This window comes from Megalops cyprinoides, chromosome 20 (genome assembly GCF_013368585.1).
Source record: "Megalops cyprinoides isolate fMegCyp1 chromosome 20, fMegCyp1.pri, whole genome shotgun sequence".
In the NCBI taxonomy this organism is placed as follows: Eukaryota; Metazoa; Chordata; class Actinopteri; order Elopiformes; family Megalopidae; genus Megalops; species Megalops cyprinoides.
The window spans coordinates 21,627,665-21,650,873 of NC_050602.1; the positions used below are offsets into that span (position 1 = coordinate 21,627,665).

Below are 23,209 nucleotides of genomic sequence, written 5' to 3' on the forward strand. Positions count from 1 at the left end.
CTTAAGTCTGTCTGGAGCACATCAAGTCCTGCTCAATTACAATCTATGCAATTTACCCTGAATGCTGGCATCTGCAAAGCAAAGAAATAATTATAATAATATGACACCCTGTAACCCTGTATTAAAAAATGAGCTGTTTGCTACCCTTGGGTGCCCTCGCAGAAAAAAAATATCTGTTCACCCACATATGGCAAAATACATAACTGCGACTGTTGGATGAGTGAATTGTATCACACTGTAGTAGCTCGAGTGTAATACCCCTGTAGCAGTAGGCATCAAAGAGGGTGGTGGGATCATGGTAGCCGGTCCCATTGGGGTTACGGTAGAGGGTGCGAACTCCTGCTTTATCCCCTCCGCATTCCGGACGGGGCTGGTTGATGGGGTACCGCACGCTGCCGTCAGCCAGCCAGCCCGGGTCGCACTGGTCCAACCCGGCCTGCCAGGCCAGGATGAGCTGCCCGGCGGTGGCCAGCCGCCCGCCCAGGGACTGGCAGTGAGCGGAGGCCGAGGCCAGGGTCAGCTTCTCCGGCACGCTGGAGTGGAACACCTGGCCTGGGGGGGTGAGGGGGTGGGGGGGATGGAATGAAGAGGGTGAGTGAAACAGGCGAGAGACAGGAATGTAGTGAGTGGGTGGTGAGAGAGCAGCAGAATGAAGGATGGAATTAAGTGAGAGGAAGACGGGGATTGAAGTAACAGGGAAGGGGAGAATGCAGTGGAGGGAGAAGGGAGTGGGGTAAGAGAAGGATGGGAGTGCAGTAGAAGAAGGAGGATTGGAACGCAGCAGAAGGAAGAAGAAATGCGTGAATTGAAAAGAGAATGGGTGCATGAATACAGAGATGGGGAGACAGCGGAAAAGAAACCTTAGCCGTCATCCCCTCTGAGAACGAATAAACGGGGCCTGAACACGAAAAAAATAAGCACGCAAACAGAATGTCAGAGGCTAAAAGCTCTCGGGAAGCACATTAGCTGGTTTCTGCCACCTCTGCAGAGCGCGGGACATTCGCCGGGGCCTGTTAAATGACCCAGATTCTGACCGGTGAATTATGTCTGAAAATGACCTGTGAAAATGACTGCCGGAATGCCCCTGTTGTAATTGCAGAGCACAGCGCTGGCTCGCACAGAGGCCTTCCTTAATGACTCAGACCTGCTTTTACAGTGGGACATTGAATTTGGGGGGAAAAAAAAAAGGGGCCGGCAGGGCCTCGGTGTCCCACCGGCCGCTGGAAACGCCGAGCCCTAGGAGGTCCCCCGTGGGACGCCTTGGTAACAGATGAAGCCCGCCGTACCTTGCAGCTGCCCGGCGAAGCAGTACGCGTCAAACAGCTCGTCGGCATCCCTGCGGCCGTAATTCCTCACTCCAGGTGAGTCTTCCCTGTCTCCATAGCAACCGGGCCTCGGTGACTGGATTGGGTACCTGCAGAGAGGAGACAGCCAACGGCATCAGGAGGGACTCGACTGCGGTCCCCGTTCCGGGAGACAAACCTCGGCCTGTTTGAGGGTCTCGACGCACCATCATGAGAGAGGGCGGTCAGAGGGCTGATAATGTGATTACATGCACCAGAGGGGTGTACCAGAGGCAAGGGTGAGTCAGATTCATCCAGAAAATGCATCATGTCTTTAGCAGACCAATAAATGAATCTATCAACCAATGAAAATGCATTGGTCACAGGGTATTTATACCTTTGCATTGTCACAATGCACTGGACAGAGTATGCCATGCTGATTTCAGACAATGATGTTACAGAGGGGAATGGCAAAACATGGAAGAACCAAGAGCCAACTGGGGGACAAATGACAAGTTAGGTCACTGTCATCACTGGTTCCCCAGTCGGGGAAAAGACACCACCTTGGGTCCTCACCTGACTGTCTGGTCTGAAAGCCAGCCAGGGTCACAGTGCTCGTATCCATCAGCAAATGCAGCCTGCAGCTGAGAGGGTGTGGCTATCAGGGCCGAGTTCTCCAGGCAGGCTCGCCGGGCGTCCAGGAAGGAGAGGGTGTAGCGGTCTTGGGGCGAGCGGTAATGGAATACCAATCCTGGGGACGGGACATGCCAGTGAGCTGATACTGATACTCAAAGATTCACAGACACTTAGAGACACACTGAAACTCACAGACACGCTCACAGACAAACTCATACTTATACACATTGACACACACTTATAATCACACACACTGATACTCACAAACTGAGACTCAGACACACAAAGATACTCACACATGTTGAAATTCCCAAACACTCATAGTGTCACTCACCCTCACACACATGCCCACACATGGACACTTAAAGACACACTGACACAGACACTGTAACACATATAGTACACACCCAAATTCTAATACACACCAAGGCACCGACAAGCATGAACAGACTTACCCACACACACACACACACACAGACACACACACACACACACACACACACACACACACACACACACACACACACACAGACACACACAGACACACACAGACACACACAGACACACACAGACACACACATTCAAACCCATGGCAACAGCACACCCAAGCAGAGATACATTCAAATCCCGCATGAAGCTCCACATGCAAAGAACGACATTCTGCAGCCACACATCCTGATGAGTAGACCCAAAAAAAAAATTCCAAACCACACCTCAGCAGCGTAACACGGTTTTTTGATAGATGTCAGACAGTATTTCCTGCAGAATGACAGGCATTGTTCCCGGGCTGAGGGAGAGAGGAGCTGCTTTTTTTTTTGCATCACATCTGTTGCGTTTGCATTACACAGGAAATACAGGTGAGAGAGAGAGCGAAAATGAGAACTCCCCATGGGGGAGGATTCCATCCCTGCCTGCTATGATCTGGGCATGGGTGGGATGCTACTGATGGATCTGCTTTTGAAGTGTCAAACTCCACCCCCATCCCCCCATCCCCCTGGCCCCCCCCGCCCCACTCCTGTTCCCAGAGCCGTCTCCTCTGGCAAGACAGAAATCTGCTCCCCAGGGCAACAGCATCAGGGAAAAAAAGCCCCTCTTCTTCTCTCCTTTTTTTTCGCCTCAGCTTGTAACTACAGACAATCCTTTCAGTTAAGGGCCAATTTGAGCCATCAGGCTTCAGGCTGAGAGAAAAAAAAAAAAAAAAACCCCGATATCCATCCTCCATTTCAACTCTTTGTGGTCATCACCTTGAGGTGACTGCACCTGCTTTTAAAAAAGAAGCTCCCACTTCAAAACTTTCTCCCCCCCCCCCCCCCCCCCCCCTTCTTGCCTCTCTCAATCAGCCTCAAAGGAAGAGAAATTCAGCAAATGCCTCCGAGTACACAGCTAAACCAGAAGCCATCGGTTACACCAGGGAGGCTTACAGTGGGAGGGAGCACCAACCCCGGATCCTTTCATCTTTATCCGCCTCACCCCGACTTCCTCCCTCACGGAGGGGGTGGGCGGGCAGACGCCGGGCAGGGTTTTGCTCAGAGTGGGTGCACATGAAGCAGCCCCACACAAACCGGGGGTTTTATTTTAGCTCGCGCGGCGTGGGGCTTTCACACCACTCTCCGCGTGGTTGGATCACACAAAGCGGGAAGGACTACCAAACAATCCGCCCAGGATGGATTTTGACAGAAATGGCAGGGGCGCGGTGCCATGTTTAACCGATCGTTGTATATTTCACAGAGCAGCTGTTGTGCGAAATCGATCACCGGGACGGTAATTGGAGAGATATGCATGACTGACCACTGAACATGTGCAGAAAAAAAAAACAAAATTGTACTGACGCCAGGATAAACAGGGCCCCTCTAAATGAATGCGATATTGACAGAATCTATCAACATGAGTGCAGGTTAATTATCAGCTTAGGGGCATGAAATATATTGAGCAGTATTGAGTCTTCAGCGTTTCGTGACTCCAAAGTGGTGCAAACCATTAAAGCTCTGTTATTAATGAAGGGGTAATTTGAGAATTAAAAATGCGGGGCTCCTGGATGGTTCAGTCAGCTGAGGCACAGCTATGTAGACTGAACCGTAGGGTGCAGAAGACAATACTGAGGTCCCCACAGGGCCAGAACATTTCTAACCCTCTGAATTACAGGATCTAACAGTGCTAGGACTTGTTTTTTTTTCTTACATGTATTCACACTAATAAGAAATGTTCTAAACTGCAGCTCATGACCTTTCTTTCCTAAGCTATTTATTTTATTCTCGGCACACAAAATATGTTGCTAAATCTGTTCTCCCTGTCATAGTTTGTAGCTTGGAGCGCGTAGCTCAGAGCACTCAGCTTGGACTCAGGCGCTTCCCCAGTTTCCTGTCGCTTGATGATTTTGCTCATTAACACCAATCTGGTCACTGAGGTTAGCGTAAGTTTAGCGGATGGTGTGTTTACAGCTTGTCTGTCTTGGTGCAGAGGACATGCGCATCCCTCCGGGTTTTGACATTGCAGGCCGTAATGAAGTTAGAGGCTGGTGACTTCCATTGCAGCCTCTCTCATTATAGGGAGAAATCTGCTTATGTCAGAAAAACACCACAGTATTTCGACCCAGCCCTTAGAAAATGACAGAGAAAATAATGCAGTTGCAAGCTATGTGAACCCTACTGGAAACATTTTGTTTTGCTGTAACTAGGGAGAAAAATATGAAAACATACACCACAGTGACCAAGCTGTTGACAAACATGATAATAAACCCACTCCAGTGGTGTTTAAATACTGTTGGTCTTGCGCATTGAACACTGTTAAGCGCAGTAGTTTTAGGAGAGCATGCAGTACCCACCTATGACCTCCAGGGGCACTGTGTCATGTTCCACAGCGACGCCCAGCGCGACCTCACAGCGGTAAACACCCGAGTCACTGGAGCGCAGGCCGGTCAGAGCGAGGCTGGCGTTGGAACGGTCGTCACGGTAACCGGGGAGGGCCACCCGACCCTGGAAGGCCTTCGTGACCTCCATGAGGTCGCCCTTGGCAACCAGCACCAACTGCTCCTGCTGGATGCCGCCATCCCCTCCCCAGACCTTGGTCCACCTGACCCCGGGGGCGTCGCCAGAGGCGCTGCCGGGCGGGAGGGTGAGGGCGCAGGGCAGAAGGGCGTCGCCCGCCAGCTGCTCCGACACGGGCTGGTGCGTCACCCTGTGCGTGTCCACCTGCGCGTCCGCTACGCTGCCGCCTGCAGGGAGTGGTGCAGAGGGGAAACCTGTGAGGAACACTGACGCAGCAGCCAGCTGCCAGCTGCAGCTGCAGAACTCCACAAGGTTCCACAATTCCGGTCTGTTTCAGTCATAACTCACACTGGCAGTACCTGGGGACAGAGGTGTCCTGGAATCATTATCATGTAATATTCACAGTTACCACTCTGTGCTAATTCACTCACAGTACTGTTTTAAAACACTAAGCTAGAACGCTGAAACGCCCCCCCCCCCCCCCGATTTTTATTGCTCGTTCCAAGTACGCTGTAGTAAAATACACAAATTCATAAACACAAATAATAACAATGTAATAATGACGGTCATTCAGCGGAAACGATACAGTTAAACTTGAGCTTGGAGTCTGAGGGAGAGCGATTGCACATGGCGGCATGGATGATGTTGTTGACCCCCTGAGGACATTATGGGCACAGGAAAAAAGAGAAATCGCAAGAAAAAGGAGGAGGAGCGGGGGACGGATGCTCAAAAGAGCTGCCATGAGAAGGTGAAAGACACACACACGCCGTTTTTATACCTGCCGAGAGAACCATGCTGGCAGCTTCATTCTTCCCTGCTGAACCTTCATTTAAAACTCCATTAAATCGGATCAATTAAAACTCAGAGTTATAATTTAAATTCTCCGCTAAAGTACGGTCCTTCGGCATTTTTCAGAGGGAGGATTTTGGCAGTGCTGTGTCAAGTAGACAGGCTGGGTGGACGTTCAAACACAACACTTTCCCACTTCTTGGGCCCAAAATACAGTACACAGAGTACACACTGAAATACATCCATGCATACACAAGTCTCCGTGGCTTTGCCTAGAATACCCACAGGCATGACAGGTCTGTTTTCTGGGCCCACACATCTTTTTATTTGGATAGCATCTAGAAAAAAAATCAATAGTTTAATGTGTTTATTGAGTGCGAGGACATGGAGGCTCTGACAGAGTTAGGGCTATGGATCATAGGCATCAAATCAAACTCTAGGCGCTGTGGTCAACGCCAAAACCCGGCCTAAAATGGCTGCCGTGCACCACCACACATTGTTGTTGGCTGATGGCTTTCAGAGTCTTGAAAGCAGATCACAGGCGCTTGGTGGTTGAAATTAATTATCGTAATTTACTATTACTGTTATTAAATTAGGAATCTGCCTCTGAGTGTCTGAGCCTGCTGGGAGCTCGCTGGAGTCATTCTCACGTCTGAGGCCCTCCCTCCGCTCCCAGCATTCAGTCTGGGCCTCCCATGGAGTGCTCCTGGCTCACGTTCACTGAAAAAAAAAGCTCAAGGCAAATCCCGGCAAAGAGACTCCCGCATTCAGACCAGCAAAACTCTTCCATTTTCATTTCTTTTCACGGGTTTTGTCCGTCTTTTTGTCTGGGCTGATTGGCAGACAGCTGCATGAGCACGTTTCAGTCATCACCGGCATGAACTGTCAAAAGGGGGTTTGTGAAGAATTATGTGCAGGGGAGTTATGTATAGGCAATTGTTCACTTAGCACATTCAGGCGCTAATTAACTACTCGGTTACATAAGAATGGACCAATGAAGCCAATCAAAAGGCAAGTGATTCAGTTATAATATATACTTGCTGCAGAGCAGCTATTAATAAAAGCCTTGAGATTCAGTGCAGATGTCATCTGAGTGGATCGGGGGAAAAGTTCAGACTGAGACCAGCGCCTTTGGTTTTACACAGGAAGGAGGGAAATCTAATTTTGGGGCAATCTGAACGTCGCAGCGAGCCACAGGAGAATAGCGGGGATGCTGCGCATTCAGTTGAGTAAAGAGAAAATTCGTTTATCGATAATAATTTCATTATTACAGCTCAGCTTTGGCATACACGCTGACTCTGGCTCCTTTTTTCTTTTTAGTTTTTTTTTTTTAAATGATTTGATTGGATTTGATGTAAAAGGCTCTGAAGCAGCAGGAACCTGCTGTTTCTTGTACCAGTTTGGAGTCTCTCAGCACCAATTAACGCTGCGGGAAGGCACAAGCGATATGTCCCAAAATAATCATAGGAGCACAAACCGAACCTCATCGTCGTGGTAACCTTAGCCCGAACCGGTGCAGTGATTCAAAGACAATGTGCTTGAGATTTTCAAACTGAAACGGGCAGGAAATTTTACTGATGTTTCCTTATGTCCTTATGTATATCATTCAGTCAATCAATTAACCAACCAACAAATCAACCAGACTGCATTCAGTATGCCTGCCTCAAACTCTTGCTTTATGAAACAAGATGGTTGAAACAGAAGGACAGTCAGATTGACCATCATGACACACCAACGAAACTGGAAAGAACAACCTCTGAAAGGTGTTGCAAAATTCCAGAAAACTTAGAGTGAACTTGTCCTTGGAATTCTTTGCCAACTCTTTTGTCTTCAAACCCTGATTCACTTGCAGTTTTATAGTGCATATGTTTCTCACCTTTACTAAACAAATCCCACAATGCATTTCAAAACAGAAACTTGGAACAGATTGGTATGAAAAACCCCAAAAAGCACAGGTACAGAGGGGGATCTGTTGTGGGCTTCAGACATTTTCTATGAGACAGGAAAGGCTTGAATGATATGCTGTATCTGAATCTGCTGACACAGTGAATTTGCAGGTAGGAACCAGAGGATTGGCAGCACCAACCTCACGCATTTCTCTGTGAGGGCACACCCATCACACCAACACACGCCTTCTCAGCAGGCTTCAAAGCAGTTAGATGAAAAACAAATCCAAGGAAAGTTTGCATGATATTGCGACTTGCTCTCTGGGTCCAACTAACAACCTCCCCTAGGGTTCAATTCATTATTAACCTTTCTTTCAAGAAAACTTCAGTTTCAAGCTGTAATTAGATAGACGTGCTCGACGACGGCTATAATTTAAAAGTACTCATGACATTTCGGAGAACAGCCATAGCTGGTAAAATATCCCCAGCATGCCGCCTCTGGGATGTTTGGTCACCTATGCGAGGAGGTGTTCTGGCAACCACTTAAACGTAGCCAAGCTCATGTCCAAGGGCCTGTTTCTGGTCTTTCTTTAACCGGCTCCTGCTACTGCAGATCTTACAAAGGAGCGCTTGCCAAACACTCTTAACAGAAGACTTATGGCAAACACCCTTCCAAGTAATCCTCCCTGCTTTTGTGTTGTCTGCTTAGTCAGAGCACTAAAACAAACTGGCAGAGACGGATGGATAGCAGAACTGCAGGCAGACGAATCTCCATCTCCTTCTGTTGTCTTTGTTCTAAATTTTCCTCTTCTTCTTCTTCTTCTGTCGGCTCTCAGTTGTCTTCCTCCCTCCCCTCCGTCACACGCCTCTCCCCATCCGTATCCAGTTTGAGAATCTAAACCCGAGTAAATCAACTGCAGACCCCTGTCTAATATCCTTCTTGCAACCAAATTACAAGTTATTTAAAGAAAATAAGGAATGAAATGTTTTTTATTCCCGCATGGCCACATAATTAATGTAAACCCCCCCCCCCCCCCCCCCAAATACGCATAGTAAATCTGCATTTAGATTGAAATGTTTTCACAAGCATAACCCTCCAGAGAGCTCTTCCCTGTTTGGAAATCTGCCAGCTCTTTTCTCTCCTTTTTCTAAATGAGACTCAATCAAAAACAGTCCACCCTTTTAACGGGAAGGAGGACCAGGAGAGAGAGGGAGAGACAGAATGCATACGGACACTTGCACACACACACACAGGGAAAATCTGAGAGGGGTTCCATGTTCTCTGCTGAGAGAAAAGACCAGATCTGGCACGACTGCCAGCTTTGCTGCATTAGAGAGACTCCACCGCATTCGCTTTTTGCTCCTTGCTTTTTGCTCCTGCTGCTGTCGGAATTCTTTGTCTGCAGTTCCTCCGACACTGAGCAGAGAAATGCTTCATCATATACGTGCAACATTAATAATCACCTCGGTATGTATACCTGTGTGCATCATCTTCTCTAATGAGCCTTGATACTAATGAGTTTACTATTGAAGGCCTTCTTCCATTGACCTGAGCCACCCGCCCGGCAAATTGAACAATTAAACCGATGGACCCCCCTCCCTCCTCGATATCACTGAAATTGATCATTTCTCTGTGCCTTTGGTGGAGGGGTGGGCACATACATCCAGGAGGACAAGAAGCTCTAGATCTATTTATTTATGCTTGCTATTTACGTATGCTTTTCGTACGTCCGGTTAGATGATAACTGCATTTCATTGGCTCTGTACCTGTACGCTGCACAATGACAATTAAGTTGAACCTAATCTAATATGATATAATCTAGATGGATGTTCTTCTGCATGTAGCCATTAAATGTGTACCTGCACACCACAAGCGTCTGGGAGAGAGCCTCAGACACAGCGTGTCGACACGCTTCGTGGCCTCTCTGTCCCTCCTGAGGAGAGGACGGCGAGAGACCGCTCAAAGAGGCCTGAAGCTGACAGCGTGCTACGTTTATCACCTGCAGACGAAAATCACCCTTCAGCCATCACTAATGATAACCATGGCAACAGCTCAATTGCTGAGGAGCAGGGGGGGAACACGGTTAGGTGTGTGCGTGAGTGCGCGTATGCGTGTGACTGCACTGTACGTGTGTGCATGTGTGTGTGTATATGTGTTTGCCTCTGCTCGTGCGTGTGTGTGTGTGTGTGCGCATGCATGTGTGAGTATGTGTGTATGTGTGTGTCTGCACATGTGTCTGTGTGTGTGTGTGTGTGTGTGTGTGTGTGTGTGTGTGTGTGTGTGTGTCCTGCCTACATGCATTTCTCCTGCTTCCAATCCTCCACTCCAGAGTATCACATCAGGGGTCCTGATCGATGGGGCTCCGTGAGCCCACCATGCACTCCACGGACCACAGCTGCAGTCTGAATAGCCGAGCGGCCACAGAGCTTCCCTTTCAGCGGGGAGGAGAGCCAAGGCCGGGCAGCTCCTCACAGCGAGCGCCGAGCCCCACGCAGGGCGCAGGTGGGGGCAGGTGTTCTCTTTAAACAGGAACCGAAAGCTTACGCTTTCCCCGGCTGCATTTTGCAGGCGCTCAGACATCGCGCCGGAGGGATGAAGCGTTCCCCCAGCGTCGCGGGCTGCTGGTTTTCTTCTCCGCTCCCGTCGGTGGGGAATCTGACGGCCGATTATGAAACGGAAGAGCGGGAGAGCAGGTAGCCGTGCAGACATGCGTGGGGGGGGGGTGATTTTAATGACATTCCCACAGTGGTGGTGGTGGTCCCCCCCTCCCAAACACAGCCCGCACCTCCCCCACCACCCTCTGAGAGCTCCCTCTCCCACCTCCTGCTTTATGAATAATAGCAGCTCCCGGTACAAGGCCGAGCGCTCGTCCTGCCATCTTTTAACGCTCAGGAGCTGCAGGAGTGACTAATACCCTGCCCCCACCCCCCGCATCTCGTAATTATAATGACACCCAGCATCGTGCAAGGGTGACCCCCCCCCCTCCCTTGGAGAACCGTCATGCAACAGGAGACGCCACCCGCAGCCTCTGCTGGGGATGCCTGCTGCTGTCAGCCCTCATTACCATATTTATTTACCTGAGCGGCGGGGGGCGGTGACACTCGCAAACGCGGCCTTAGCACATGCAAAAGCTGGCGGCGAGGAGGATCTGTGAGAAACATCCTCTTAGATTCAGGAAGCTCTGCTTGCCTGTGTGTGTGTGTGTGTGTGTGTGTGTGCGTGTTGTGTCACAGGACTAAGATGTTCCTGTCTTGCAGAATAAACAGCCCATGTGGAGGAGCTGTCAAAACCACATTTACATCAGTGACAGAAGAGTGAGGCTTCATGAACCCCTTTTTGAGCATTTTGATTGATTCATAGTTATTAACTGACAGGGTATAGTAGCTCCATGCATCATACTTCTCATAATCCCTCACACGTAATTTACAGACTACAAAAGGACTCGCCATATTTCAGCATTTGTTCATACAGTATATAAAAATATAAAAATACATAACATATTAACCTGTTTTTGTTTTATTTTTTATTGTTGTTATTGAAAACATTCATGAAAAGCAACTAATATTTGCTTTTAAGCATTATGTGTCAGTCATTCAGTGTTGTAAAATGTTTTGCCAGCATAATCCGGTCCATTATGTGCTCTCATTGCACTTTTTTGTTTGATGCTGTTTATTGGCATGCCAAGGAAGCTTGTTTGAACTGGACGGAATTGAGTCGAATTGACTGACTGCAGCCAAATGAAATCTCAGAACGTCCGTAACAGAGTCTGGATTCCAGAGCCTCAGATACGCCTCACTTTCGGGTGTGAAATCAAAGATCAGATTAAATGGTGTTGCTTCAGTGCCCTGCCCCTCTGTGTAAATGGTGTTGCTTCAGTGCCCCGCCCCTCTGAGTGCGGGCACATTTCAGGCGCAGTGGTAAACGGAGCTCTTCCCAGTGCTGCTCTGTGCCAAACGGACAACTGAATGATGTCCTTCCCACCCACGCGCCACCCCCCTCCCCTCCCCTCCCCTCCCCTCCCAAACCCTCGGGGATTCACGAGCCTGTCATTTAGCATTCCTGTTGACAAATTTACCCGAGGAGCGGCTCGGCAGGCCCGGCTTAAAAGGACAGCAGCTCAGGCAGCCGTCCGCTGGAGAGGCCGCCTTGTGTACGGGTTCGAATGCCATCACGTGTGCGTGTGCCAGAGGGAAGCAAAGCACAACTGTCCCTCAGGACCGCCTCCCACCCTGCAGATCACCGGAGAAAGTGGATAAATAACTAGAGTTCTAGAAACGGAAGGGCGGAGGTCTGAATCCAGATCGGAGCACTGCTTGTCGTCCATTTGTGCAAGGTACCGGACCTGATCCCCCTTTGGTAAATATCCTGACGTATAAATGAGTGTCATGTAAGAATGTTGGAAATCCGAGTCATGCTTGATAAGGATATCTCTGGTGTACGAGGAAGAATCACAGTGTTATGTGAAATAAACAGAATTAGCTGAGCTGCGGAGCGGTTCAATGTGTCTGATCATCACCACTTCCTTAAACAGTTGGCCGATAAAGACGCCTGTCGGAATCCGAGCCGTCGTGTCCTGCCAACCCCGACAGCAGCTGATACAAATACGACCACTCATGCAGCAGGTCTGGCGATAAGATCCCGAGGAGTGGAGAGAAGCGGAGCCGAAACTGTTCCAGTATCTCTCTCCGGCATGCGCCGTGGCACGCCGGTGGACCATGAAGCGCCCCCGAGCTAAAGCCGGGACGTCCCAGATAACATCGCCTGGGAGGAGCTGTTCTGAGATCAGGGGAGCAAAGCAAATAAACCGCCTAAGCCGCCACAGCAGAACCCGACTGCTTTGAACGTGCCTTAGCTGTCATGACCCTCTCCAATAAAGGGCGCAAAGACTGAACGTGTCTCCCAAGATGTTTGGGAGCTGTGATTTCAGACACAGGAGATGTGATCTGGGAGATGTGATTTCTGGGCACGTCTGAGTTCACAGAAATCTACAGTGCTGCCTTGTTAAGTGCAACCCTGTAGAGCACTGATCCATTACTGCATGCCTATTTAAAAAGATCCATAGTCAGAGCCAACCGTTACAAGTGTGAAAAGTGCAGCTTCCTCATCCAAGTGATTATCCACAACAGGTTTCTGCTACTGTACTGGGCAGCTGTTCAGTTCCAGGCTTTGAAGGCATCATGAAAATCAATGCTTAAGTGGAGCTCTTTTTTTTTTTTTTTTAACTGAAAATTGAATGAGCGTGCAGCTCTCCAGTAAATAGAATTGTGCTCAACCACCTCTTCCTTCCTTATTTTATTGCCATGTATCACTACTTATTGCATGTCAGTTCTTCAATAAATGGCACTATATTTACCGTGAGACAGCAGGTGGTGTGCGGTGCGGGACGGAGAGGTGACCCAGAATAGCAGAAGGCAGGGTGTCAGATAGAGGTGACCCAGTACAGAGGGTGACAGGATGAGGGGTACAGAGGTGACCCCGAGACAGCATACTCACCAAGCCCCACTGAGTGCAGCAGGAACATGGCCAGAAACATCGGTACTACAGCTGCCACCTCCTGGACCACACCCACCATCCTATACCTGGGGAGAGAAAGACTTTGTCACAATCTGGCAAAAAAAGAGGCCCTCATACATGAAAAGACCATTTCACTGTTGACACCCAGGCCCCCTGAGTCCTCTGTACTACAACATGTTTATGAACGTTTATGTGCTGTATATAAAAATATGCATATGTATGTGTACATGCACAGTACATGTCTAAAGTTTAGACACACTTTATTTTTAATATTTTCCACATTTGAGAATAATAGTATAAATGTCTATGAAATAACACAAATGGAGACATGCAATGACCCAAAAAGTCAAAACTATCTTATATTTTAAATTCTTCAAAACAGCCAAAAAATATTTTTTAAAATTACATTTTTTTTAAAAAGCAATTCAAACATCACCATCAGCTATTTATGTCTGTCTATGGAACACGCCAAGCATTTAACCATAAGTCTTTAGATCGAAATGTCTTTGAATGCATGTTTCCCACTATCTTAATCAGGTGTGTCCACACCTTTGACTGGTACTGTATGTATATGTTTCATTGGGTAACTGCTCTTATCCAACTTTCCAGGCTATCATTCGAGCGAGAAAAGTAGAAAAGAGAGAGAGCGTGAGGAGGAGAGAAATTTGCTAATCAAGGACCACACAAAAGTATTAAACACCTCCTCCAGGACTAAGGTAAAGACTTTTTTTAAATCAAAATTCTGCTAAATGAATCTCTTGGTTAATGTTACCGGTACTGAGCGTTACTGCCTGCTGTGAGCTCCAGTTTCACTTTATATCTCAGCTGCGCCGTTTTCAAATAACAAGGACACATAATGTCAAGCTGCTCAGTGTTGCACTGCTCTCCCCCATACATTACCATGAAAACACTGTTTTCCTGCATTCCAGATACAGCAACAAAGGGCATTTAGTGGCAGTGAGATCTCACCATCTCTCTTGCTCTCTCACTCATCTATCTACTCCCCCCCCCCCCTCTCTTTCCCTCTCTCCATCTATCGCCATGTGGAGGGCTGTAATTTTTCTTCTCCACGACCTCTAGCCTGGCAGCCTGTAATCTCCATCACATCTCCCATCAAAGCTGGAGGACTCAGGAGTCTCCCTCTTAAATTTGCTTTACTGTAGAGACAAAGGCATACTGTTACTGATGGGAGCTGTAAGATGCTGCAGCCGTAAGATTGATTCTCACACACACACACACACACACACACACACACACACACACACACACACACACACAAAGAGTCATTCACACACACACACACACACACACACACACACACACACACACACACACACAAAAAACACACACAAATTCAATAGCACACATACAAATACAATCATACACATACACAAAGACTCACGCACACAAAAATTCAATCACACAGATATACAAAGATTCACTCTCTCTCACGCACACAGAGACAAAAATTCCCACAATAACATGCAAACACACCCAAAGAACACCGCAAACAGATATGAGCACACACTCACACACACACAATAACCCACACATAGACACCTACACACATTAAGAAGCATGCACACACACACTCAGACACACACGGGTACTCCTTTGTTGTATTTGAGGGATTAGCCTGTTCTTTTTTGTTATTGGTTATTCTGCTACAGAGTTTTAAAAAATGACAACACAGATATTAATATTCATCAGAGCAGAGGCATACAGATGGGTACTCAGCAATCACGCATGCTCCATCTTAAGGCCAACAAAAAATCCTGCCATGGATTTTTTTTTTTCAGGGCATAACAGATGTGTCCTGTAGTAAATTTATATTCATTCACATCCATTCCGAGACAACAGCTCATAATTTTGAATTAGCTGTGGGGGAAAAGAGGCAGAGACTTCTCCATTCATTTTACTTTTCACAAATGCCACCAGCAAGAAATACAGTCTTTGCTGACCAGGGCGGACTTGAAGCAGAAGCGGTCATAAATATCCCAGCGTGCCTGTGCCTTAGCCAGGTTTTCTCAACGCTCTGATGGAACGGGGGAATCACCATCTTCATCATCATCATCATCACTATCATCATCATCATCACCATCATCATCATCATCATCATCACTATCACAGGTCACCATATGGACATTGCACTGGGGAGAGTTTTCCTACATGTCAGTTAATTACGCATAATACGCGTATGCTAAAAGGTATTTCATTTGCATTTTACTCATACTGCATTTTAATAAGCATTTTTATGTGAGCCACTGTGTGAATGCACACAACTATGCAAGCATGTGTGTGTGTATATGTGTGTATGTACTTATGTGCAGCCATGAGTGTATTTGCATGTGTGCATGTTCGTGTGTGTGTGCATGCATGCATTTGTAAGTTTGTATGCTAGTGTATGTGAATGTATGTGTCAGTATACATGCGTATGTGCGTCTGTGCATAGTATGTGTACATGTGTTAGAACATGTATGTGTGAGCATGTGTATGTGGGTGTATGTGTCACTGTGCAATATAAACATGCACATGTAGTTGCTAATATGTATATGTCTTAGTAGCTACATTAGTGTTTGTATGTGTGGGTATATGTATCTGCGAGTGGATGTATGTGCGTTTGACATGTGTAAGGAATGGGCTTTGGAAAAAAAAAAGGCACAACCCACACTGAAAGGCACTTTTAATTACACTTGAGTGAACTCCATTACTGCGGTTGCCTTTTCCACCCGGCGAGCTCGTTGCTTGCCTGTCTGCGTTTTATTTGTCAGGGTGTGAGCAGGGAGCTGATCGGGGTCACCCTTTTGCAGAAATGTATACGTGTGTCGGTGCGTGTGTGTGTGCATGTGTGTGTGTGTGTGTGTGTGTGTGTGTGTGTGTTTCTGCATGGCACCCAGGTCTGTGCTTTAAGCCTCTCAATGACTGTCGCAGCAACTTACCTGGCTGGGAAACACAGCCACCTCAAACATGCCTCCGATTCACCTGCGTCTCCTCACAGCTGTCTCTCACTGCTCCCTGAGGGAGACGCACAGTCTCAGCTTGCATGGGGTCTGTGATTTCTTTACTGCGCTTTTATCATTATTTTACTGCCAGAAAGCAGAACAGTACAACACAACCCGACGTGCATGCCATCTCATCAAACACTCAAGTGTGCCACCCTCTACCAGTGGTGTGGGGAACGTGATAACTCATGTTATCCGCATAAGTTAGATCCACATAATATGCTTTTACAGTGAAATGTGCATTTAAAATAGCCTTGGTTATAAACTGTTACTGTTATTATTATACAACAATTATAAAAGCAGCGCTACTCTCTCATCTCCACTGGCACTGATGCTAAACGAACCTGGCAGGTAAAATCTGGCAGAGACAGAAAGCTGACTTTGTGAACCCCCACAGAAAATACTCTCTGCCTCCAGATTTACTTTAGAGCCAGGCATCTGTGCCCACTTCAGATCAAATGTGAAACATCTTTTAAATGTCTGGGTATCTTACCTCCTGGCTTTTGAGTGCAGAACATTAAGCTGAGTGGATAAATGACCTGACTGTTGTCTAAGGGCAGTAATGTACTACAGCAACATGAGGGTTTCTTTACTGTTGTTTACCGTCTTTTTTAAAGCAAGGTTGTGCTCCGTGTTAATTTTCAAAGAAAAACAGCATTTCTCTTGTCCGCTGTGTGACCTACGACCTAATCGGCGCTACACTTCTGCAGTGTGATAACACTGAGGCCCCTCTTTGAAAAGCAGCTAGCATTTCTAACTCCTGTCCATTCCTCTAACCCACCCAATGCCAAACTTAGTCCTAAACTTCACTTTACATTCATCTGCAGCAACTGTTGCAGACGGCTGGGAACACTTTTGGCGACACCATGTCTTTGATATGGGTGGAATGATGGGTTCTTTTCACCCGTCTGTCCAGTAAGGGGTGCTGCACTGCATTTAATGGTACTGACACAGGACAGCGAATGGAGAGTCGCTGTGAGAGGATGATGTCACTGCTAAATTACCACCCGCACACACATGCCTTCCTGGCCCATAATTCACGGCACTAACCCCGGCCCTCGCTTGGATTCAGCAAATATCGAAACACACTGGATATAAATCGAGCCACTGCTGACTGGAAGCTGTTAAGGCCCTTCAGTTAATCAAAGCTGCAGGCTTACCAGCTTTGATTCATGGGTAAGTGACCCGAGCTTCAGCGTTTGGTGTCTTTGCGTCGTCGTAAAACCCTCACCGTCCAGTCAAACCTTGGAGAGCGCTTCATTTCTCCAAACAGCAAACTGCAGCACTGCACATTTCCTGAACCGCAAACAGCATTTATTATACCATTTAAAAAACCTCTCCATTCCACTTTGTTGGATTCATTCTTTAGCTTATTTCTTTGCTCCACAAATAACCTAACCCTGAGTAACAGACAAGACATGTATTATCCATTAAAGGTGCAGGCTGGAAAAATCAAATCCATGGTGACAAAACAGCCATGTCCAGCTTTGGATTTGAACCAGCAACATTCTGGGTTACAAGTCCAAGTCCCAGACTGCTGTGACACCCAGAACTCAGTGACTCACCCAAACTCAGTGTTAGAAATGCCTTTTACAGACCCCCCAACCACCTGTCCATACCAAACACACTGACAGGCATCGGGCAGGCATGAATGTCGTATAATGTAATGTAATGTGCGCTTAACTCTCCTTAGGCCCTGTTTACCCACCACTGCCGAACGGCCCCACATACCGCCCCCCTGCACCGATACTCTGGCAGGGCTTTGAAATACGGCGTGTCCCTTCAGCGTCGGCCTTGCAAAGGGACATTATTCTCCCTGCTGCGGCGGATGAGAGCAATTACCCAGACTTTTGGGAGGGCGACAACGAAGCATTTAGGGAGACAGCGACCGGCTAATTACACCCGCCCTCCCCGCCGCCTGCAGGATGGGTCCTGGCTCTCTCATCCTGCATGGATGATTAAGCAGGACCCCGAACGGGGCGAGCGCTGAAGAGGAGGGCTAATCTAGCCGACACCCCCCCGGCCTCCCCCCACATCGGAGCTGTCCTTGCGCGGGTGGGGGGGGGTTGGTTTCGCGGGTGGGAGAGAGGAAGAGGCAGCTACCAGGAGCGGAGTTTCCAGCAGACACATATTTACACTGCTTGCTCACCTAGAGCAATGTCCATACCTTACATTTTACAGTATATACTATCCGTCTATATGGCCGGATATTTACTGGCACAGGTTTTGCTTAAGCACCTCGACTAAGGGTGAGACGGCAGTGCCCGTCCTAGGAAACTAACGTGCAACCTCAGTGCTGCAGCAGATTTGGATGCTGTGCCCTCTGCTTGGGCCTGCGCTGGGCGGACTGTTAATGTCTCCGCTCACCTTCAACAAGCTTTAACACGCAGCCGTTCAAAAGCACTCCGGGATCTCACCTCCAGGTGAGCCCACGGTCAAAGAACAAAAAATGTTTTGGAAGGGTGGGAGGCACACAACTTTTTACACCACCATGGGAGTCTTGTGCTTGACCGGTCTGGGGCAAGTGACAACTTATTGTACTGTACGGTGGCACCTAGATATTCAATTCACTGAGCACATATACAGTATTCAGCTCTGCATTTTCTTACACGCTTAAGAGGTTCCAGTTGGTAGCAGGACAGTTCCGGTGCTGTCCACATCACTGTGGCAGTGATGGATGTTCCCTTTCTCCCCCAACACACCCCTTCATGAATAATCACAACAACAGCATTCAAGCTGTCAGAATCAACAACAGCTGAGATGGAATTTCCACCCAAGCGTATCGAGCCAAATATCTGTCCAATAAATAAAATATCTGCGGTAATACTGTGTTTCATGAACACAGCGGGACAGGAGCCCACACCTCTCAGGTCATTCCCGCTGCAGAGACTCAGCTCAGAAACCCGTCCCGCCGCTGTCCTCTGAACTGGGTAGCATACGCTGACTCCATGTGCACCCCTCTCAAATCTGCTCTCTCACGCCCGCTCTCCCTCCCTCCCCGAAGCCCTCGGAGAGATACTTGACACGTTGCTAAGCGCCAGGCAATATGGCTACACTGACTGGGTGCTGTGGAGCTGGGGTTCATGGTGACCGCGGGAGACGGTCTGACACCTGTGACACCCTGAGAAGACGACCTGCATTCTCCGCATCACCCCCGCGAGGGGGGCGGTGAGGGGGTGACAGATGGAAGGGCAGGGGGGTGCCTGAGACCCAATCTGCCGATTTGGGCTCTCCAAGGTCACTGCAGTGAGTGGTTAAGTGTCGGGGGCCACCTAGGGTAGTCCTTGGAAAAAAGTACCACCCACGGAAAGTGTTGAATATGAGAATTTGTTTTTATTTTCTATGCTTTTTCCTTCGTGCAGTTTGTGTTTTTGGAATCGGCAGTTGCACATAGGGCTCAACTCACTGCACCAACCTCTGTCCTCACACAGGAGCACTGAAGCAAAATGAATGTAATCCTCTGATACACCAAGCGATATGACCGCAATCCTCTGATACACCTCCTCAGAGTTTCAATGGCCAACACAGGCTATGCACTCCAGTGGAGTGGGCACTCATTGGAGGATAGGCGCTACTCTGCCGATGTCATCTTTAAGGTGCCTGACGAATCACAGAACACCTGAGAGCATGACGCGCAAAGATTCTGGCTGACCCACCGGCCTCTGTCCCTGGCCAGTTTGGTCCACTGCAGTGGGATCCCAGTCACTGTCAGCACATGACACAAGTTTCAGTGCTGACCAAAGTGCTTACTTACCGCATGCTGATTTCTAGGGCATACTTACTACTGCTTACTAACCTAACAACCCAAGCCGGTGGTTTGGAGCACTGCCCTGGTATATGCTGTAGTATACAGTTGTTAGTGCACGTGGCTAAACACTTTCCCTTGAGTTTGTTCATGTTAAAATAGTCTCTACTAAGTTCTAATTAGACATATGCGTTAAATAACTTATCAGCAAATTCCCCTTGCTGCCCTGCATATTGTGGAAGGAGACAGTCCTCAGTCGGCTATCAGTAAAAAGAAATTATAAAAAAAAAAAACCTTTCCACTCTTTCAAAACAAACAATTCCAAACATTTCCTAATTTCTACGATTAATGGTATGAAAGAAAGGCCAGCCCCCTTGGTGAACATGTCATTTCATGTCATTCAAACAGGAAAGCAGTGATGAACACATGCGATATGCGAACCCATCCCTAACGGTCAGAGTCTGTTTCTTTCCTCAAGGTGAAGAAGGGGAGGGAGGCAGAGGGGACCAACGAGTGAAATATCGCGTAATATCTTCCCCGGGAGCCAGCCATTGTAAAAAAAAAGAAAAAAAAAAAGAAGAAAGGACGGGAGGAGAAGGGAGGGAGAGAAAAGGAGAGAGAGATAAACAACATATAATCTGTACCATGAAGGGGAGAGATGAGAAATAAAAAAAACTGAGCGTCATAAAATGGAAGAGAGAGTGAGTGTGAGTGAAGGCGAGAGAACTTTTCTAACTCTAAAACTACAGAATGAGTGAATATTAGGAAGTGGAGACGCAAAAAGAGATGAGCTCTCTTGGAGAGGGTAAAGTGAGAACGGTGGTGAGAGAGAAAGAGAGGGGGGAGGCACACAGACATGGGAGGGGTTAAACTCCTCTGGCAACCCATTCTGTACTTTACCCCTCTGACTGTTGTTTTCTTTCTTTTTTTTAATGTTTTTGCATGTTAAATAATCACATTTAAAGAGATTAATGAGTCATGAAATCCCGCAGATGCTTCTAGAATACAGAACAAGGTGCTTTAGGAGGAGTATTCTCTAACAGCAAAGTAAAACACAGGGGAAATTTTTGGTTGAGCACACAAAGCCTAGCAAAGTACACTTACTAGATGTATGCTTGGTGTTTTGACATGTTTGGTATTTTGACATATATATGTGGCATTTTGACACACATTCGGTGTTTCCAACTAAACATGTAGGTTCCAGTCCTTACAGTAATGTAACTGTTCCAGGGAACTTGCATCATGTTCTCACTGATACTTAAAAATAAAATAATGAGAGAACCGGTTATATTTTCTTCTAAACTTAGTACGCTTTCATTCCTGTAGGTATTATAGATTGTGGTCAGCAATTTCATTTGAAGCCTCATCAGGCTGGACCTCATGGCCCTGGAGCACATGAGGCTGATCTGAGTCCAGGGAATCCCAATTAAACCCCTGCCAGACCAAAAATAAACACTTAGCCATTGATCATTCCAGTGGCCAGATCTTTAAAAACCCAGCCTTCTCACCTGTGCGCCTACTCCCTATTTAGATTTTTTTTTGTACCATTCCATGGCTCAGTTTCACGGTTTTGTTTGTTTCCGATAATTGTAGTGGCACTCTAACATTTCATAGCGGGAAAATAATTACTGTGCCAGGCCAGTTCTACAGCCTTAATTGCTATTATTGTTCATCTGTATTAGAACACTTGTTTGCTCTCTAGTTATTTTAAGGTCTCTTTGTGTGTCTACTGGCAGGCGGCCCAGGTACTGCCAATAAAAATGAGCTTACAGCTATATCGGTGCGTAATGCATTAAAATGTGGATTCCATTTCTGTTGTGCGCCGTTCCCATTAATTACACATGCGTTACATTCTTGCGACCTCCATCTCATTCACACACTGCACTCTCTTTTCCCCCCCTCATCACAGCATTATTTCATAGCCTGACATGTTTTTCACACCCTAACCAAATCGGAATTCCCACTGCACTGGATTAGTTCATTACACCGGCTCCTCACTGCTTCTGAGAACAGGACTCTATTGGTTAGGGCTGCAACTAACAACTATTTTGATAGTCGAATAATCTATCCATTATTGAAACGAATAATTGATTATTCGGATTATGAATCGCACAATTACTCAATTTATCTATCGGCTTTTAAATTTAGCTTGAGGTTGTTTTAGGCATATGCTAACTAACAACAAAGACAATAAAGATGAGAACTTCATTCAATAATATGTCTTTTAATGAATGGATATTAGGACTAATTCAGTGGGGGTAGTTGCTTGCTGGGGAGTACAAGTCTGCTTCCTTTGAAGAAAGCCATCCATGGTAACATTACGAGATCCAACAAACCCATAACTCATCCGAATTAGTTTGAATGCAACCCACATTGGGCACACACGCATAGACGAGTTGTAGAAATCTTTTGCAATTTAGAAAGTATCAAATTCTCTGGTGTTATCCAAACTTGTGCACTTGGCAGCAACACCATCTCCAGCCATAAATGTCGCAATGACAATGATGCAACGTTTAAGCAGAGAATCTCTAATTATCAGATAAGCTCTGGTTTAATACTGTAAAGTCAGGGCACATTTGGAATGTGAACAGGATCGTTGTGAATAAGAGGTTATTATTTGCTACATTGTGTGTTCAACGTCATTAATAATTTATTGATCAAGAGAAAATGTATTTCAAAATAGAAAACGTTACAGCTCATAACGTGAAGTAACATGACTTTTAACATTAACATTAGTTATGCTAGCTAGCTAACTAACTTAACGAGACGAGTCTTCATCATCCAGAGAGCCAACGTGCCACCTCTGCAGAAGCTTGAGGATAACTGGCAAGGTCAGGTCTGCAAATGTTGCAAATGTATGCTAAATCTGATGCGATTAGAAAACTAGATTGGAAGAATTGTAGTTAATTTTAGCTTTGAGGACATGCTACATAGCATAAAAAATAAGTTACGTGCGAAAGGGTTAGGAGTGAAATGCTGCCACACTTTTGAGGTCTTTGGTCGTGACGGTGTTGCCATCTCTGTTGTTCACTCCAGTAAAGCAACGTATCTTAGGCTACATGTCTGAGCATTCCGAGTCAGCACGAAAAACACATGCAATGACATCACCAACTAATCAGCAATTGCATTCATTGGCGAGTAATTTGGTCATCGATTTTCGTCGACTACGTCGATTATTCCTTGCACCCCTACTGTTGGTAATCTGCAGACAGCTGAGAAGTTGTTTTGCTTTTTTAAAAAAGCAACAGGAGAAAGTCATCAGGCAGGCCCCACCCCGCCCCACCCCGCGGTTACCGTTCGGTAAACAAACGAGACGAGGCCACGCTGAGCCGGAATCTGGAAGTGTGAAACCAAGACATCAGCTCTGGT

The 23,209-nt window shown here is 47.1% G+C and overlaps 1 protein-coding gene across 1 annotated transcript in view; it reads right to left on the bottom strand.

The window, feature by feature from the left end:
• Positions 1 to 23,209, bottom strand: part of LOC118795626 (neurocan core protein-like) — an 82,063-nt gene that overhangs the window by 44,057 nt on the left and 14,797 nt on the right. The window contains exons 2-6 of the mRNA XM_036554249.1: positions 13,073 to 13,158; positions 4,741 to 5,130; positions 1,860 to 2,034; positions 1,287 to 1,414; positions 259 to 552 (exon numbers count right to left, since the gene is read on the bottom strand). Of these exons, the coding sequence (XP_036410142.1) occupies positions 259 to 552; positions 1,287 to 1,414; positions 1,860 to 2,034; positions 4,741 to 5,130; positions 13,073 to 13,151 (1,066 nt within the window). The 5' untranslated portion in view covers positions 13,152 to 13,158. The remainder of the gene's footprint in view (positions 1 to 258; positions 553 to 1,286; positions 1,415 to 1,859; positions 2,035 to 4,740; positions 5,131 to 13,072; positions 13,159 to 23,209) is intronic.